We start from the raw sequence: 20,584 nt of genomic DNA, 5'->3' as shown, positions 1-20,584 counted from the left end.
AATCCACGTAATAATTTTTGAATTATCAGCCTCCCAATTGTCGACCAAGGCCGCATAATCGTTTGCCTGGTCGTCTGTAGGTTTAACCCGCACACCTGTAACATAGTTCCACATAGATTTTCCACGCAAAAAATTCTTCATAACATAGCTCCAATACGTGTAGTTTTTACCATCCAATTGAATACTAATCGACTGAAGGGAATCATCCTTACGACTAGCCATAATGAAATAGACACAGAGAATAAATCCCCAAATCTGAAATTCTTGAATCAACAGAAATTTGAAATCCCCAAATAACCAAATCAACAGATTCGAAAAATCCAAATATTGACAAAATCCAATCAAACAAAGCGAGAACAAATCAAAGCGAAAAATCTGAAAAACCGAAAATTCTGAACCTCAAATTGCAGTCTCGTTTTTCCCTAACCGAACAGTCTTAGAAAACAAAAAAAAACGATAACCACCGTTCAGAATTTACCTCTGTATGTTCTAAACCAACTGTCAAAATTTCAAGACGATCCAACGGCTGAAACGTGAGAGATCGCAATTCTCGTTCTGCTGCTGCTGAAAAATCCGAAAATCCGAAAAAATCCCCTTCTTTTTCTTCTTCTTCTTTTCAAATCCGAGAAACGTAATTCGATCCCCAATAACTATAGACTGGATTAACAGTCTCTCAAAACTTCAAACAAATTTATAGGGCGGCTCTGATACCATGATAACATAGAGAGAAGAAGAATAGGGTTTCTTATTGAACCGTAGAAACAACCTAAAGATTTTATATAGTTAAGGTTTACAATGAAAGTAAATAGACTAAAATATCCTTAGGCACTAATAAATATAATATTACTAATATAATATAACTAATATATACATATATATATGTGTGTGTATATATACAGACACACACACACAATAATAGTTACAGATAATGGTACCCAACAACTCCAATTAAAATAAAATATCCGATTCAGCAGAGACAAGTTGGATATTAGTGGGCATCAAGCACAGATTTAAGCATATAAGAAATTGAAACTTGTGACATCCACACAAGTCAGTCCTTTTTTAAAACCAAAATGTTTTTGCATACGCCTGTGCTGCTTATAAATACTAGCAGTCAATTCTCCATATTTCATCGCATTTTTGTCTTGAAGTATTTATCTATATATTTTCAATTAATACAGGAACAAAATGGCTAAATATTACAGTAGCAAATTACTGATCACGTTTCTTTCCGTTCTCATTTTATCTTGTTCGGTTTCTGCGGTGTCATCGAAGTTGCAGTCGCCATTTAGGGTGGGATTCTACGGCAAATCTTGTCCTCAGGCAGAATTGGTCGTGCAGAAGTACGTGAGCAAATTCGTGAAGCTTAACCCTGGTCTTGCTGCTGGCCTTATAAGGTTGCATTTCCACGATTGTTTCGTCCGGGTACGGCTTCTCGTCTTAGATCTTAATCACCATTAATCTTGATTTTAAATGTCCTCAGTTGGTTAAAATAGACAAGATCTTAAATGTAGGATGACGTATATAATGTGTTTGTGTATCATTGTATGACAACCTAATAATCCTATGCAGCTCATGCATGTTCACGTATATTAATTGTAGGGATGTGATGCTTCTCTGCTGTTGGATGGACCAAATTCCGAACAGGAAAGCATCCCAAATAAGGGAAGCTTGCGCGGCTTCGAGGTGATAGATGCGGCCAAAGCCGAACTGGAAATCCGATGCCCCGGCATCGTGTCATGTGCGGACATTCTCACATTCGCAGCTCGTGACAGCGCATGGAAAGTCGGGAACATATACTACGACGTCCCATCTGGTCGGCGTGACGGGAACGTCTCCTTAATACTCGAACCCCTTCTGAACTTGCCCCCACCATTCTTCAATGCATCAGCTCTCAGAGACAACTTCGCCAGAAAAGGGCTGTCCCTGGATGAAATGGTGACACTCTCCGGCGCGCACTCCATCGGCATTTCGCAATGCTCTTCCTTCTTGAATCGTCTCTACCCGACCGTCGACCCGACCCTCGACCCTAAATATGCCGCATTCTTGAAAAGAATCTGTCCTCCCCCAGTTAATGGAACGACAACAGCAAACCCTGCAGTAAATCTCGATTCTTTCACCCCTAATGTTTTGGACAACAAATACTACGTGGGTTTGAAACTGAACAAGGGTCTTTTCACCACGGACCAAACTTTGCATAACAGCCCTTTAACCAAGAAAATTGTCTTGAACAATGCTCAACATGGACATACATGGGCTACGAAGTTCGCAGCCGCCATGGTGAAGATGGGGAAGATCGAAGTGCTCACTGGAACTCAGGGTCAGATCAGGAGAAACTGCCATTTTGTGAATTAACTGATCGGAGCTGCTATTTTAGGGTTTATTCGCAATTTGCTTTATTGTTTGATGATTTGATTGTTTGTCTTGTATTCTTTCTTCATGCCAGTTTCTGCTGAAATTTTGCATTTTAATTCTGTTTTCATCGGTCTCTACTCAATCGTAGGACTGGAATAATACCGAGTGAACGTCATTGTCGATTTTCAAGTGGTTTTGATCAACTGAAATCTATTTACTTACTGCCATTTTTACGCATTGCCTTTTGCTCATAACCAGGTTCCGCCATTAACATTGACCATTTATATCATAGGTTCATAACCTTGCAGTAATATACCTAATTATATGATATTCATCAACTAGGAAATTGATTATTCAAATTTGAATATTGAAAATGGATTGGTTAAAATATTGATAAACATTTGCAATCAAATAAAAGGCCGATAGGGGAAACAACTGAGATTATTAGTTAATGTGAATAGAGAACTTGATCCCATGAAAGATATATACAAATAACTAAGAAGTGAGGTCAACCTCTAGAATGTTTTGTTATGGTATTTGATTATGTTACTTATATTCTGAATGTTATAAGTTAATATATATTTTAGTTTATATACCTTTTTTTTATATTAATTGTCCCACATCGGTTGGATCAATAACCTGAGAGTTGTATATATGGGCTTGGACAATCCTCCCCTCTTGAGATAGCTTTTAGGGTTGAGTTAGGTCCAAGTTCCAATCTTAACATGGTATCAGAGCTCAAGTTCCACCGTTATGTGTTGGACTGCCTATAATTAGGCCACCGTCTACCCATAATTGTGTCATTTGTAAACTCTACGCTCCAAATGTTCATTCCTGTGCGTGAGCTAGACTGGGACAATCCTCCCCCCTTGAGCTAGCTTTTGGAGTTGAGTTAGGTCCAAGTAATTCCAATCTTAACAGTTTAATAGGTCTCTTGTGAGACGATCTCGCGAATGGGTCAACCCTACCGATATTCATAATAAAAAGTAATACTCTTATCATAAAAAGTAATAATTTTTCATAAAATGATCTAAATAAGATATCTATTTCACAAAATACGACTCGTGAGACTGTCTCACACAAGTTTTTGTCTTTTTTTTTGTTTTTAAAATCTAACTACTACTAAAAAAAAATTCGCCTCCCTAATCAATATTTCTAGTTTTGTCCCGTTCTGTACACAAATTGTAAGACTAAACGTTTGTCATTTTACCAAAATTTATGGAGAATAGTAAATGTGTAACTCGAATATTTTAAACCATTAATACAGTTCAAGTATTACGTTTTGATTGTTGTCTCGTTAGCTAGGGACAATTATTACACAACACGGACTATATATAAGGATGATGCTATACACGTTTTCCCCTTCCTTTTGTTCTTCGTTATCTATGTACTTATTTTTTTGGTTCTTCGTTCATTATTTTAGTTGTCTTTATACCATTAAGTACATTATTGACGCCTTTCATTATTTCATGATAGAAAAAAATTCATCATGAAACACATAATATATATTCATTCCACACAAAAAAAACACATATATTCGTATTAATAAAAACATATACAACACATTATATATCCATATTTTATTCTCTACCCGGTACTGCTAATTTTTACGATTAAAAAATTATACAAGGATAAAATAAAATTGAAAATTTGAGGATCTGAAAATTTGAGAACATGGTTGGTGGTAGATATGGCTGGTTCATGCAAAGAAGGAAAATATCCCTATCTTCATCTATTTCAAAATAATTAAAAATTGTTTATTGAACCAATAGATAATAATAATATAGTATGTAAAATATATATATATATATATATATATATATATATATATATATATATATATATATATATATATATATATTAAAAAGAGCCTAATTAGGAAAGAAATGCATGAGCTGCATGCGGCCCGCCATTTTGTCCTCCAGTAGAGATGCATTTAATGCTACACTGTCCAGTTAACTGTATTCAATCATACTCCCAACTCCTTCCTAACCACGATCCCCCTCCCCCACGCCCCCTTTTAGGCCTTAAAATTCAACAACTCGGGACTGCTAACATTAAATTCTGCGATGGCGAAGGTTTCCCGAATGTATGAGCTCTTGTGATACGCAGTTTCTTGCAAAGAATCAAGAAAAAACCCAAAAGAAGGAGAAATCGGAAAGAAAATTGGATTATGTAATATAATTACGTAAATTGGCAGAGAGAAGAGAATTTAAGGAGCCGTTAATGCGATGCATTACTCAACCAACTCGTTTGACTGCATTTTCCCATTTCTCATGTGCTTTTTTCTACTGACATTTAATGAATCCACCTAACGAAGCCAGCCGTAAAGTCCCTTTACTCTCTTCAACACCGACGTACTTTCTTTGTGAAAGTCTCTAGACATATAGCCCGGGCCATTATCATTTCCCATTTCGCCCATTTTCTTGGTTTCAGCTGTGGGTAGATGTGGAACTCGGCGGAGAATATAGCCGCGCGTTCGGAGTCATTTAGGGAGGAAGGGGACGATGAGGAGGCGCTGCGGTGGGCGGCGCTAGAGCGGTTGCCGACTTACAACCGCGTGAGGCTCGGCATTTTCCGCAATGTGGTGGGGGATTCGAAGGAGGTTGAGGTGCACAAGCTCGAAGCTCAAGAGCAAAATGTTATCTTGGATCGGTTGATTAACTCGGTTGATAGTGACTGGGAGAAGTTCTTCACTCGCATGCGACGCCGTTTCGATAGGTATATTATCTAAGTTTTTTTTTAAATTAAAAAAAAAAACAAGGGAAGACCTGTATGATTGATTCTTGAACCTGATATTTTGATTTTATTGGCTGTTGACCTTATATTGGATTATTTGTTCTTTCTGATTGTGGTAGGCTTAGACAGGGCTATTTTCTTTGGAATTATGATAATAATAATAATCGTTATCGTTGATTCTTGATTATGGTCAATTTCCTAATTGGGTTTTTAAAGAATTGGGCAATAGATTTTGAAAAACATGAGTTTGTAAGTAGTAGTTGGTAGAATTTGATGCCAAGTTTTATTGCAAAATAATCCAATAACAAATTGAAGATTTTCTTGAACTATATGATTTTGGGTGCTAAATTCTCAGGAAACTAAAGTTGTCACAACTCACTTTAATGGGATTTCCTCCATTGATCAAGAATTATCAAATCATGATTCTGTGTAAACAGTTTGGTGGATGGCTTCCATCCTACTGAAAACTGGTGCCGATTATCAAATTGCTAGTCTTGTTTCCGCGTATCTGATGTTGGGATTTCTAATTAATATGGAAGATTGGAAACCCATTAACCTTCTATGAATGATTATTGGATCATAATGTATCATTTGTGAGCAAGAGAATATTAAGGGTGAACGATCGATAGGGATGATAACTATTCCATATATTCTTCAATGTCCTGGTTGATTAAGGCATGCGTGATACAACCAGTAAAATCTATCTTTGCTCCTTCAAACGAGTACGAGAGTGTATAGTCCAGTCGATATGGCACATGGCAAGGCAAGGCCTCAACATCACAAAAAAATTGGACTAAAATCCTGAATGGAAATCCGTATAATGCCCGTTTTTTTTCAATAATAAGATAGTAATGGATCTTTATTAACAAGATGCTAATAAATCCTCCGGTTCTTTTGGAAGCTATACTACCTGAAAACAGTTATAGGTTGGTTGTAAGCCTAATATATTTTATAACTATCACTGCACACTACACAATGTTGGATGATCTCACATATTTCTTAGTTCTTATGAACAATTTCGTTGGGAAATAGCTCAATATGTGAGATATACTCTTAGCATACCGGAACCAGTAGCGAAGTTTTAGTACTTGAAACTGATCACAGCTGATGATTATTTCAACTGGAATTATATTATGGCATTTCAGAGTTGACTTGGATTTCCCGAAAGTTGAAGTGAGGTTTGAGCATTTGATAGTTGAATCATTTGTTCACCTTGGTAGCAGAGCTTTGCCCACAATATCGAATTTCATCATCAACATGACAGAGGTACGACTTACGCAATCTTGAATTAGTACCTGATGATCTTGTTCATTGTCTGACTTTTGTTTCTAATTGTGCTATTTAAGGCCTTATTTAGACAGCTGAGGATATATTCTGGTAAGAGGAGAAAGCTGACAATTTTAGATGATGTTAGTGGGATAATTCGACCAGGAAGGCATGTACTGGTTTTTTTTCCCATTCATCTACTAGAGGATTTGTTCATATGTCTGATGTTGTTGCTTTATAACCTCTTTAGATTAACATTATTATTGGGTCCTCCAAGCTCTGGAAAGACGACTCTGCTTCTCGCCCTTGCTGGACGTCTCAACTCTGATCTTCAGGTACATTAATTTGTTAGTAATGTCGTCATATATAATACTTTCACCGACATGGAATTGACTTCTGAAAGAAAAAATTTGATCTGTTTAAGATGTCAGGTAAAGTAACGTACAATGGGCATGGGTTGAATGAGTTTGTTCCGCAAAGAACATCTGCTTATGTTAGTCAACAAGATTGGCACATACCAGAGATGACAGTTAGAGAAACCCTCAACTTTTCATCTCGTTGTCAAGGAGTTGGGTATAAATATGGTAAGCCAGATAGTATTCTTATATATTAGATCAGGTACATGCTAACCCTGAAAGTTGTGACAGATATGCTTCTGGAACTTTCAAGAAGAGAAAAGATTGCTGGAATAAAGCCTGATGAAGATCTTGATATATTCATGAAGGTAGATGAATATGCAAGATGTAGCTTTTCTTTTCTAAGAGATAAATTTCTAAAACTTGGGAGACTGTCTGATCAAACAGACAATAAAAAAACAGCCTCGCCTAGACAGTCTGTGATCTGCCTTTTGTTCAAATTCCTCCTACACGTCATATATTTTCCTACATCGACGATCACTTCATGTTATATTCAATCGTTTTAATTCCTGCTCATTATCCACTCTTGGATAGTCTTCATTCGATACCTTTCAAGATATCAGTTAAGAGATTTCTTTTACTAATTAAGAGACCCTATGAGTCGTAGAGCAGATGAAACTAAAACTTCTAACATCAGTATTTATGTATGATGCACTCTATAAGAAATTCCAGCCTCAAGTTACATGCACAATTCTGCACAATTTAACTTGGCCCCATTCGCTTTAGTTCATTGATCATATTTATTTATGTGTTCACTTCAACAAATCCCACTTTCGAAGTACCCACAAAGTTGAAGGTAGAGCACTTAATAGTTATTTGTTGTTTTCTTTAAATATATTTAAACTTTATAATGTTCTCAATTTCAGCAGCTTATTTTTGCAGTCACTTAATGAGCACTTTATGTGAGTTGAAACAATCCCACCTAAAAAATATTTGAAGTAGCTTTCTTATCATGATTCAGGCCCTGTCTTTGAAGGGGAAGGAATCAGGCCTTGTGGTGGAGTACATCTTGAAGGTATTTTCTTGATGTTAACCATTAATAATGTTTGGATTTGCTAAAATATTTATATTATCCTTTGACAATGTGAGAAACATCTTACTATAAGCTTGTAGAAATTTAATTTTTTTTGCTTTGTCTTCATTAAAGCTGCTGATTTACGAGTATAGTAATGACTGCTTCCATTCGCTGCACATTTCTATTCTGTGTCCTGCCATCCTCAAGATCTACGATAAAATTCTGTCCACTTTCATCCCCTTATCTTTACATTTCAACTTTTTAGGACACAATTTGCTAATCTGTGACACTCGTGATTTAATTTTTTGTAAATAAATAGCATACGAAATGTAAGATGATTGCATTTTTGAAAGTTGTGTTTTAAGTTCATATTTGCTCATTAAAAATGAGATTTTGCACAATATGCTTATTAGTTATTAACGTCATTCTAAAAACATTTCACTCTCAAAGATTTTGGGGTTGGACCTTTGTGCGGATACCTTTGTTGGAGATGAAATGCTTAAAGGGATATCTGGTGGCCAAAAGAAGCGCCTGACAACAGGTTTTGTTGATATTATAATTTCTTTGGGTTGATGATTGTAGATTACGCAAACACAAGCTCATTTACCATATCCATATGATAGGTGAATTATTGGTCAGCCCGTCAAGAGTGTTATTCATGGATGAGATATCAACAGGTCTTGATAGTGCCACTACATTCCAAATAATCAAGTATCTTAAGCATTCAACCCACGCGCTTGATGGAACCACTGTGATTTCTCTGCTTCAACCAGCACCTGAGACATACGAGCTATTTGATGATATTATTCTCATGTCTGAGGGCCAAATTGTGTACCAGGGACCTCGTGAAGGTGCCCCAGAGTTCTTTTCATGCATGGGATTTCATTGCCCAGAGAGGAAAAATCTTGCGGACTTTCTTCAAGAAGTGGGTGTTAGATCATATGTAGGTTGATGGTCCCTGGAATTTTAATTATTCAAAAGATTTTTCTTTCTTGCAGATCGTATCAAAGAAGGACCAAGAGCAATACTGGGCTCGTCTTGATCTTCCGTATCGGTACATACCAGTTGCTAAATTTGCTGAAGCTTTTCGCCAATACAACATTGGGAAGAATTTATCTGAAGAGCTGGATACCCCATTTGATAAGCGTTACAGTCATCCGGCAGCCTTGACGACTTCTCGATATGGCGTCAGGAAAACTGAACTACTTAAAATCTGTTTCGACTGGCAGTTGCTGCTTATGAAACGGAATTTGTTTATCTATGTATTTAAATTTATACAGGTAATGTCGTTACTAAAGTTTTTTGACAAACATACCTGTAGAAATATTTTCAGTCGGACTGTTGGAGAGTAAACGTGGTCTTTGATCATGTCTTTAGATCTTCAGTTCTTTTTTACTGATTCTCTAAAATGATGATATGTGAAATCCTTTATGACGTATGTTCACCTGATACATGTATTGGACTTGCTTTTTTCCAGCTCCTTCTGGTTGCTCTGATTACAATGAGTGTTTTTTGCCGTAATACCATGCATCATGATACAATTGATGACGGGGGCCTTTATTTAGGAGAATTGTACTTTTCCATGATCATTATGCTTTTCAATGGCTTCACAGAGGTTTCCATGCTTGTTGTCAAGCTTCCAGTTCTGTACAAGTACAGGGACTTACACTTCTATCCATGTTGGGCTTTTACATTTCCTTATTGGCTGTTGAGCATTCTAACGTCACTAGTAGAATCAGGTTTCTGGGTGGCAGTGACGTACTATGTCGTTGGATTTGATCCAAATATTACAAGGTGAGACTTATTTTTAAATATTTATGGATGATGAGGAACAGCATGCTGACAATCCACCATTAATATCAAATCATGCAGATTTCTTCGACAATTCTTGCTTTTCTTCTTTCTGCATCAAATGTCTCTTGCTCTTTTCCGTGTGATGGGTTCCTTGGGCCGTAACATGATCGTGGCAAATACTTTTGGATCCTTTGCCATGTTGATAGTCATGACTCTTGGGGGATATATAATTTCAAGAGGTAAAAAACACTCTATGGCTCCCTCATCTAGATGTTTTGACCTTCTTAAGATGACCAAAAATTTGATAGTTCATCTCTTCAATAAACTTTGATAGATAGGATCCCTAGTTGGTGGATTTGGGGATTTTGGATTTCGCCTTTAGCTTATGCTCAAGATGCTGTTTCTGTGAATGAATTCCTTGGTCATGCCTGGGACAAGGTACCTATTTCTTATCATCAGGATTTGAACATAACCCGTATTTGAGATGTCTAAATACCAATTATATCTGTTCTATATCAATGAATTTGAAGAAACTAAGTTTAGAAGAGTACAGAGATACCATGAGCATGGACTAAATACTTAAATTATGCATGTTCATGTTAAAAATTCTTTTCCATCTTGAATATACTGTCAACCGATTTACTGAATCTCTTGTTCATGTAGAGAAGTGGAGACAATTCGAATTTGTCACTAGGCAAAGCATTACTCAATGCTAGAAGTTTGTTCCCAGAAAATTACTGGTACTGGATTGGTGTAGCTGCATTGATCGGTTACATAGGCTTATTCAATATCCTTTTTACCATTTTCCTCTGGAATCTGAACCGTGAGATCTAACCTCCTTTAATACTCTAAATCACATCTTGATTTATCTTTTAAGCATCATCCTTCTATCGAATAATGATATTAAAGTTTCTTTTTGTTCTGCTTTATTTTAAAATACCCTTAAGCTCTTGGGAAGCGTCAAGCTGTTGTCTCTAAAGAAGAACTCCACGAGAGAGAGAAGCTGCGGAAAGGAGAACCTATTGTCATCCGTCTTAGAGACTTTCTACAGCATTCTGGCTCATTTGCTAGTAAGATTATTCAAGTTTCTCAGTTTACGTGCCTGGTGGACAGGCCTCACTTTACTTGCAATTCATGTTTTCTGCCTATTTCACTGTGTTTGTTTATAAGTAGCATTCTAACATTTGCTCACCTTAATTTACTTGGCAACTCAGAGAAGAGTTTTAAACAAAAAGGAATGGTGCTTCCTTTCCAGCCACTTTCTATGTCTTTCAGCAATATTAATTACTACGTGGATGTGCCCATGGTGTGTATGTTCTCCATCAGTTATCGAATATCATCATCTCAATTTTTTTTCTTACTATAGACTGTATCCTAATTATTTCAGGAACTGAGGCAGCAAGGAGTTCCAGTGGATAAATTGCAATTACTGAATAACATCACTGGAGCATTTAGGCCTGGTGTGCTCACAGCTTTGGTTGGAGTTAGTGGTGCTGGAAAAACCACCCTTATGGATGTATTAGCTGGGAGAAAGACTGGTGGAGTTATTGAAGGAACCATCAGTTTATCAGGGTCATCCAAAAAAACAAGAGACTTTTGCCAGAATATCAGGGTACTGTGAACAAAACGACATTCATTCTCCCTGCTTAACTGTTCATGAATCACTTCTGTTCTCTGCTTCGCTACGGTTGTCCCCAGATATTGAGTTGGAAACACAAAAGGTATAATTAATGGTGCTTGCTGTTTGTAAATCTTTTATGAGTTAATAATCAGTCACATTTGCAGGCATTTGTTGAGGAGGTGATGGAACTTGTGGAACTTATTCCATTGAGAGGAGCGTTAGTAGGCCTACCCGGAGTTGATGGATTATCAACAGAGCAAAGAAAGCGCCTTACAATTGCAGTTGAACTGGTAGCCAACCCTTCTATTGTATTCATGGATGAACCCACATCAGGCTTAGATGCGAGATCTGCAGCCATTGTGATGAGGACAGTGAGGAATATAGTGAACACTGGAAGAACAATTGTCTGTACGATTCATCAGCCTAGCATTGACATCTTTGAATCCTTTGACGAGGTTCTACTTATCTCTATCTCTCCAGAGATCTGACTTTTGTCTCTCTGTTTACGTACAAACGTTCTACTTTCGGCTAGTAAGGATACATATACATGAGTATTTAATCTAAAAATTACATTTTATCAGGTAGTTCCATTTAAAATACATTTATTTTTTAACAAACTTTTTTTTTAAAGAGTAGAAGCTCTAAAAGTCACCTTCTTCGTTTTGGCTTTTTTAGGAGCTTTTAGTATTGATTGGATGCATTTCACTTGTAGATTTTGTCTTGTTGATCATATTGATAGGTGTTATGCCTTGGTTGTAATTAAGTTGTGCTACGCTGCAGCTTTTATTTATGAAACGGGGTGGAGAGCTCATTTATGCCGGTCCACTTGGTCCAAAGTCTTGCGATTTGATCCAGTATTTTGAGGTCTGACATTATGTGTTTTGTCTTTTCAATTCGGTACATTAGTGAATCATGGAACCGTCGTTGCAAACTCATGCTCTGTACTTTGATTTTGTTAGGATATTGACGGAATACCAAGGATCAAGAATGGATATAATCCGGCTACATGGATGTTAGAGGTTACATCACCAATAGAAGAGAGCCGCCTGGGTTTTGATTTTGCTGAAATTTACCGAAGATCAAAACTATTTCAGTGCGTCCAACCGAAAATAGTTTTACCATTGAATTTGAATTTTTATGGGCATTCATAATGTTTTTACAAACTTGTCTCTCTATTGTTTTAGATATAACAAAGAGTTGGTCGAGAGGCTGAGCAAGCCAAGTGGCGATTCAAAAGAGCTTAATTTTCCTTCAAAGTATTCTGTGTCATATTTCGACCAATTTGTAGCTTGCCTTTGGAAGCAGAACCTGTCTTACTGGCGAAACCCACAATACACCGCAGTTCGCTTCTTCTATACAGTAATAATATCATTGATGCTGGGATCCATATGTTGGGGATTTGGTTCAAAAAGGTCTGTACATCACACACTTGTTGTGATTCTATTATTAAAAAATAGTACAGCTGAAGCAAGCTTGGTTGATATTGATCATGTCTCAGGAAAAAAAGCCAAGGTTGCTCCAACAGGATTATATTCATTTAGATAATAACATATAAAATATTATCGTACATTTTTTTGACAATCATTGTTTTAAGTGTAGCAACTTAACTCTAAAACGTTCCCGGAATTACTAAAATATATCTACTGTATCTTATAGTTTCCCAATTACATGTTTCTTAATGTATTGTAGGGACACACAGCAAGACATATTTAACGCTATGGGATCAATGTATGCAGCAGTGCTGTTCATCGGAATTACGAATGGCACTGCCGTTCAACCAGTCGTTTCTGTTGAAAGATTTGTTTCATACAGGGAAAGAGCAGCAGGAATGTATTCGGCTTTGCCGTTTGCATTCGCCCAGGTGTTGCTTTCGCTATTATTTAGAACAAGTTTTAAAAAAAAAATTATTAAAATAGATTTGTAAAATGCTTGAATTATGAAGCCAGAAACTGTGGTCTTGTACTGCTGTGCCTTTAACTTCTCTTTAGAGAATATAAGAACAGTGTTTTTCAATTATCATGTCTAAATATAAATTTTTTTACGCTTTTTAAAATTAAAAAAAAAACTAAAAGGCGTTGTTTAATAAGTCAATCTCTCCTGCAGGTTGCTCTCGAGTTTCCTTACGTATTCGCCCAGACGATTATTTACTGTGCAATTTTCTATTCAATGGCTTCCTTTGAGTGGGCTGTTTCCAAATTTTTGTGGTACTTGTTCTTCATGTACTTCACAATGTTGTATTTCACCTTTTATGGCATGATGACAACTGCTGTCACACCCAACCACAACCTTGCGGCCATTATCGCAGCCCCATTTTACATGCTTTGGAATCTCTTTAGTGGATTCATGATACCTCATAAGGTAACAAACTAACTCCGATTCGATCAAAATTACGTTCTTTTACGTTTATTTAATCTGTCAAAACTTGGAAGTCAGTTTGCTTAGTTAACCAACTTATGATCAAACACAATGTGGGGAGAGAAACACTTATTGTATAACATTTGATATTGGATGTCTGAGTTTCATATGTATTTCATGTAAGACTTACTCATGTTTTTATGTACATACCTCACAAGAACTGTTTTTCGAGGTGTAACATAGACATAGACCAAACCTGAGTTGCCCTCCCTTCCCAATATTCTGAATGTGAATGTCCTTTTACTACTTCTACAGAGAATTCCAATATGGTGGCGATGGTATTATTGGGCGAACCCCGTTGCGTGGAGTCTGTATGGCCTCCTAGCTTCTCAATATGCTGACAGTGAGAAATTGGTGAAGCTTTCTGATGGAATCCAGTTAATGTCAACAAGGCTATTAGTCAAGGATGTCTTTGGTTTTAGGCATGATTTCGTCGGCATCGCCGGAGTTATGGTGGTCGGGTTCTGCGTGTTATTTGCTGTGATTTTTGCTTACGCTATCAAAGCTTTTAACTTCCAGAAGAGATAAACTGGTCAGTTGGTTATTGATCGATCGATCGAACCGGTAAATATTACATACGTCGGTATATCTTTTTTATTCTTTTTACTCTTGCATTGTAATAAATTTGTAGTTTTATTTTTTCCTGTTGTTGCAAAAGATGCAACATTTCTTACTCTCCCATCCATAAATACAGTGAAATTGTTCCTTGACCACGAGGATGATATAGATTTGTGTTGATGAATATGTTTTAATATTAAATTAAGATAAATAATATATATGATTTTGTTGTATTTAGTGTATGTCTGAATGTTACTATTCACCAAATTTTTGAATTTGTCACAATTTCGATGATATTTCAACAAATATAACTCATGCTTTTAATTTCGAATTTGTATATTTATCAGACACTGTCGTCTCAAGTTTGAGATGAAATTTCGGGTTAGAAATTAAATTATGATAAATCGCTTCTGCTCCTTGACAAAAGAAGAAGAAAAAGGTTGTATAGAGCCTGAGAGACGGTTCGACCATACCGATATTTACAATAAAAAGTAATATTTTTTCATGGATGACTCAAATAAGATATTTGTCAAACAAAATACGACCCGTGATATCGTCTCACACAAATTTTTGTCATTGTCCTTTAACTCCTTCATCTCGACTTTCCAAAATGCATAATTTTTGGGAAAGTTTAACCAATGACATTAATCAAAATAATCATTGTCTCATACATTAGATCCTATTTGTTTTAGTAAAAGAAGAATAAATAAATAAAATATTTGACCAAGGTATTTCTCGAGTTTGTAATTTACATTTTAGTCTATGTCAAATTAATATATTTTAGAAAATTAAAATGATCTATTTGTATGTTTATAACCGAATTTTAAAAACCCAATAAATTTCACTCCTTATTTTAATAACTATGTTTATAACCTTCTTTCATGAGCTTCTCCTCAAAATCTCAACTAAAAAATTATTGTAAATTTAAATTACTCTCCATTTAAACATTTATTATTTTTCCAAAATTATGTTTATTTTTGTTTTTACTGTCACTTTGGATAGAAGTTGGACATAATAGTAGGAGATTGTTACAATTACAATTAAATTTCGAATCTTAGAACTCGTTTAAAACTTGGAACTTGGAGTTAGATGAACTATAAGTCATCGGCTATTAATTGAGTTGATAGATTAGAAACTGGCCAAATTTTTTCAAATATTTCGCTACTGAAATTTCCATTTGTCAAATTTTTTTATTATAAATAAAATAAAGCGACCAATTTATGAATCTTTGCATTTAATTTTTTTGATTTGTTTGGCTTTGATTAGAAGAGTTTATTTTGTATTAATTTATCTGAAATTGCTAAGGAGAACAATTATCTTAATTGAGAGTGACATCGAAATATACTACTTGAGTTGCTCTATAATTTAAAATCACAAAAAAAATTGTGAGACAGTATCACAGGTTAATTCGTGAGACGGATCTCCAAACCGATCAACTCATAAAAAATATTATTTTTTTACGTCAAAAATATTACTTTAAATGTTATGTATGGGTTTGGTCGACCTGTTACACAGATATAGACTCATGAAATGATCTTATAAGAAACATATTCATTTAAAATATTTAGGTTGCACAATCACTATTTTTTTATAATTTTGATAATACAAAAACCCATATGAGACCGTCCTTCAACCTTACTCGGTTAATGAAAAAATATTTGTTGGGTGCAATAATTGTCCTTGCTTGGTAGAGCGATCGAACCATGGTGCTTGTGCTGCTGTGCTGTTTAAAAGATTTGAGTTGTACCATTACCACTAGCTATAGCTTTTGGTAAAGCGGTAAGCACTCGGTCCTACAATTGGTATCAGAGCTAAGGTCATGGGTTCGATTCCCATTGATTGCAAGGAGTGCAATTGTTGGGTGCAATAATTGTCTTGCTTGGTAGAGCGATCGAACCATGGTGTTTGTGCTGCTGTGCGGTTTAAAATATTTGAGTTGCACCATTACCACTAGCTATAGCTTTTGGTAAAGCGGTAAGCACTCGGTCCTACAATATTATTTTTATGTCAAAAATATTACTTTTACTCTAAATTAACACGTTTTAAATTTTTTTCTCAATAATAAGTTTCTTTTTTTTTAGTCAAATATTTACAGACTATGGAGATTAAAAAATGAAGACACAAATCGATGTGTGTATACATAAATATTATATATAAAACGTTAGTCGAAATATTATTATGTGTAAAATCTAAGATTCACCTTTAGATCATGAAGCACGTGACATGATATTAAACATATTGAGCTTATGTTCTTGATTTATATGTTTAGCAGTGTTTTAAATTATAAATCATAGAATCATAATAAATGAAAAATTATTGATTAATGGATTCGGCATAAACTTTGACAAAGTCCCAAATATCGTCAAAATTATATTTTGGATCTCATAATTTATATGTTGTTTATTTTATTCTTGTAGTCGGTTAATTAATAGTTTCATTTTATTAACTTGCCTTTTAAAAAAAAAAATTTGTCCTTTTCGTTAACGGAGTGCTAATGTGACATCAAACACGTAAGAAATATATGTTACAACGTCTGTATTTTACAATGACACGTCATTATTTTCTGATGTTACGTCAGCACTTCAATACAGATAATCATAGACAACTAGCCCGTAGTATTGAGCTTTTATAGATAAAGTGTGACAATAATTAAATTGATCTTATAACACATCAAATACACACGCGATTAAAATTCTCTTATATTTTTTTAGGTTGCAATGATGATATTTTCTTTTTACTAATATAAATATCATTTTTTCACATGTCTCAAATATTTATCCAGTATCTATATTTGATATTATTTTCTTTATTCTTTTATCAGTATATCCATATTCATTAAAAAGTTAGTTATTTCCAATAAATTTTTATATAATATTAACTTAAATGGTTAATTAAATAAGGTAAAACAATAATTTCTTCAGTAAAACTTATTTTTCAATAATGTTTTAATCTGCATGAAAATAAAAATAAACCTAAATATATATGATTAAGATCGTATATAGACAATATACACACACACATTTATTTGGGACCACTGATTTATTTTATTGCTTTCTTTCGGTTGTAAATGCTTTACCCAGCTTTTCACCAACTTTTCGCGTTTCATGACTTTGTTCGATTTGTTTTACAAAGATCTATTTTTCAGCTTAAAAAATAAAAAACAAAAATTTATATGAGACGGTCTCACAGGTCCATAAAAAAATATTATTTTTTATGTTTAGAGTATTATTTTTATTGTGAATATCGGTAGAGTTGACCCGTCTCACAAATAAAGATTCGTGAAACCGTCTCACAAAGAGACCTATTCAAAATAAAAATATATGTCACTGTTTTATTTTTATTTTTTTATAAAAATATATTTTTATATATTTTACATCTCACAGTGTTGTCAATAATTTTGATTCAATTTTTCGTTACTTCCAAAAAATATTCTATTATTAGATTGTATTATTTAATATTAATTAAATAATCTTCAAATAATTTTTTTAAAAAAAAAACTGGATAAAGTACTCTTAATTACATGACACGACATCGCATAATTAACAATTAATAATGTTATATTAATTGTATTATGATTTATGCATCGCTTTTTTATATACTTCTATAATTAATTAGCATAACATGAACTATTTTTGTATTTTGAGTGAAAATTTCTTGGAAATATCATACAAAATATTATCCAAGCTATTTATAATATTTATTTAGTTGGAAGTAATTTATTTGTTCAACTTACTTTTTCAGTTTGATATTTAATTCACTGAGTTTTCAAAATTTGTTTTGGTACATTAGTTTTCAATTTTCGATTATTTTGGTCAAATGGCTGATGTGACACCGAAATACTAATATGACATCGAAAAATGCTGATATGACATTGAAAATTTCGACTTGTTGGATGTCACGTCAGCAATCAAAACAAAATAGTCAAATAATAGAAGTTAATGAATCGAACCAAACTTTGACAATTTAATAGAACAAAACTCAAAATTGAACAAATTAATTAGACAAAAACTTGTGTGAGACGGTCTCACGGGTCTTATTTCGTGAGACAGATATCTATTTGGGTCATTAATGAAAAAGTATTACATTTTATGCTACAAGTATTACTTTTTATTGTGAATATGGATTGGGTTGACCCGTCTCACAGATAAAGATCCGTGAGACCGTCTCACAAGAGATCTACTCAATTAATTATGAACAAAAAAATCATTTTCTCTTAAAAACGACGGTGCATCTTTGATATGGTGATTTATACTTCTAAATTTATTTGACATATAACATCATCTATTTTGGCATTTTGAGTTAAAAATACTTGGAATCTGCAAATAAAATACATTCCAAGATATTTATATTATTTATTTTTATGTAAGCAGTAATCACATAGATATATCTATTTATGTAAAAATAATAGATAGAAAATATTATTCTTGTTATAAATATATTCTTATCGTTGATGATTACTTTATTTAGTTAAATTTGAAAATTTTGTAATCAAGATAAATATGACAAGATAATATATGTAAAGATTTGTATGTTGTAATATTTTACTATAAATAGTGTGATTGTGTTCAATCAAAATTGCACATGAGTATTGACTCATTCTCTATTTTCTTTTACAAATTCTCTCTACCCATCTCTATTTTTTTTATGGTTTATAACATGTTATCAGCATGATGCTGTAAACAACTGAGGATGAACATATTTCTCATTCTCTGGATGATATTGTAATAGTACAACGTGTCGTCAATACTCAATTTTATGATATATTTGTTAGTGCTCTGGAAGTTGCACAATTATAATTATTTATATATTGGTGCCCATGAAATATCATGATGTTGATGGCTCTAAAGTAAAACAACATGATTTTATATTGAGAGAAATTCATGATTAAGATATGATATAAGATTAAATCTCGAGAACCTAAAGAGATTCATGATTAAGATATGATAACAGATCTAAGATCTATAAATATTATTGAAAGATGGATGTATATCAATATTGATCAAAATATCAAAGATTTGTTGATATTCATGAAGAATATTTATATAAGATCCAAGACTTGACAAGATTCTTGAGAAATATTAATTTAATGCCCTTTTGGTTGAATGTTTTTCGAGGATCTTATGAATCGAGAAATTTATTACAATTTCTTAAAAAATATCAACAAAAGATCTTATTTATATTCCTGAAGAACGTGACTAAAGATATAATATCTATCAAAAGAAAAAGCATGAATTATTATTAGTCACTATTTTATTATTTGTAATGACTTCATGTTCAATGATGAACTGCATATGCTAATTGATAAAATATATATGAGTATGTGGGAGTGAGACCACGACATTTGAAAGAAAATATATGGTAGTGAGATCACAACGTCATCAATCGAAAAAGAAAATAAATTGTAAACCCAATGGATATATAATCGTCTATATTATATATTGAAGATTATGGTAGTCTATGCACTATCATGGTAGTGAATTGAGATTTAACATTCAAGTATTTTTCATCCACTGTCACTTATTTTCAATTCCATGTTTCATTGCATGTTATTAACTATTTAATCCCTAACATGCCTTAAATATTTATAGTGAATTAATAGATTCAACTAAATTTGAAAATTTCTATCATATATTTATTTTGATTAACATAAATTATTTTCGTGACATAAATAATTTATAAATTTTGTGAATTTATTCTTTCTATTTCATGGGATATTACATTAATTTATTATGCAAATTTGTGAGAATTTTTTCGATTTGAGATTTTTTTATTTAAGAACATGTTGGGGTTGTTAGATCTTTATTTTCTAAATTTTGAGTGTGGATATAATTTTGACTAGTCTCAAAATTATTTGATTAAAATTTTCTTTATTTTAAAGTGCTAAGATAAATTATTTTATTACATTTTGTTCTTTTATATGTATTGCAAATGTAGGAACAAAAAATCTAACATATGGAATGACATTCATGAGAGACCGAACGTCGTTATTTAAGGTAAAAAGATGTACTTAATACACGTAAGAATTTCAAAAGGTACATTTAATTTCCCAAGTTCAATTTCTCAATTTCAATATCCTAGTTCTAGTCTTTTGTTTATTCAAAGAAATAAAGAAAGATAATTATTCAAAGTTGTCTAACTAATGTGATTCATTCTATAAGATGAATGTGATAGTGCCAATGAATATACTTGATATCAAAGAAGAACATATTATCTCAAATGATGTCTACCAAATTATATTGTCATCGTATGTTGAATGAATGTATTAAGGATATAGAGATAATTTGATTGACGACGAAAAGAAAACGATGATATGCTTGATACAATAAATAGTGATAAATATCGACGTATATAGATTTGAGAATCCAATATCAATATTGATTTGATATAAATAGTATATTAAAATTC

General features: G+C 33.5%; 2 protein-coding genes across 2 annotated transcripts; both read left to right on the top strand.

Moving 5' to 3' along the window:
* Positions 1-1,050: 1,050 nt before the first annotated feature.
* Positions 1,051-2,545, top strand: LOC140818472 (peroxidase 5-like). The gene is made up of 2 exons (XM_073178431.1): positions 1,051-1,425; positions 1,603-2,545. The coding sequence occupies exons 1-2, from the start codon at positions 1,189-1,191 to the stop codon at positions 2,353-2,355; spliced, it is 990 nt and encodes a 329-aa protein (XP_073034532.1). The 5' UTR covers positions 1,051-1,188; the 3' UTR covers positions 2,356-2,545.
* A 1,851-nt stretch (positions 2,546-4,396) lies between these two features.
* LOC140817681 (ABC transporter G family member 32-like) lies at positions 4,397-14,412 on the top strand. The gene is given in 25 exon segments (XM_073177395.1): positions 4,397-5,076; positions 6,240-6,360; positions 6,441-6,529; positions 6,611-6,695; positions 6,785-6,944; positions 7,008-7,084; positions 7,738-7,791; positions 8,242-8,332; positions 8,415-8,716; positions 8,790-9,071; positions 9,269-9,585; positions 9,664-9,824; positions 9,920-10,023; positions 10,249-10,408; positions 10,533-10,655; positions 10,800-10,891; positions 10,973-11,155; positions 11,157-11,306; positions 11,371-11,661; positions 11,987-12,070; positions 12,166-12,299; positions 12,391-12,618; positions 12,896-13,067; positions 13,310-13,564; positions 13,877-14,412. Coding segments are annotated over 25 exon segments (4,263 nt in total). The 5' UTR covers positions 4,397-4,801; the 3' UTR covers positions 14,150-14,412.
* The last annotated feature ends 6,172 nt before the right edge of the window (positions 14,413-20,584 follow it).

The sequence above is a fragment of the Primulina eburnea genome, chromosome 17 (assembly GCF_022965805.1).
Source record: "Primulina eburnea isolate SZY01 chromosome 17, ASM2296580v1, whole genome shotgun sequence".
Classification (NCBI taxonomy): domain Eukaryota; kingdom Viridiplantae; phylum Streptophyta; class Magnoliopsida; order Lamiales; family Gesneriaceae; genus Primulina; species Primulina eburnea.
Note: the sequence above shows the minus strand (reverse complement) of the source record. Positions and strands in the feature narration are given on the sequence as shown.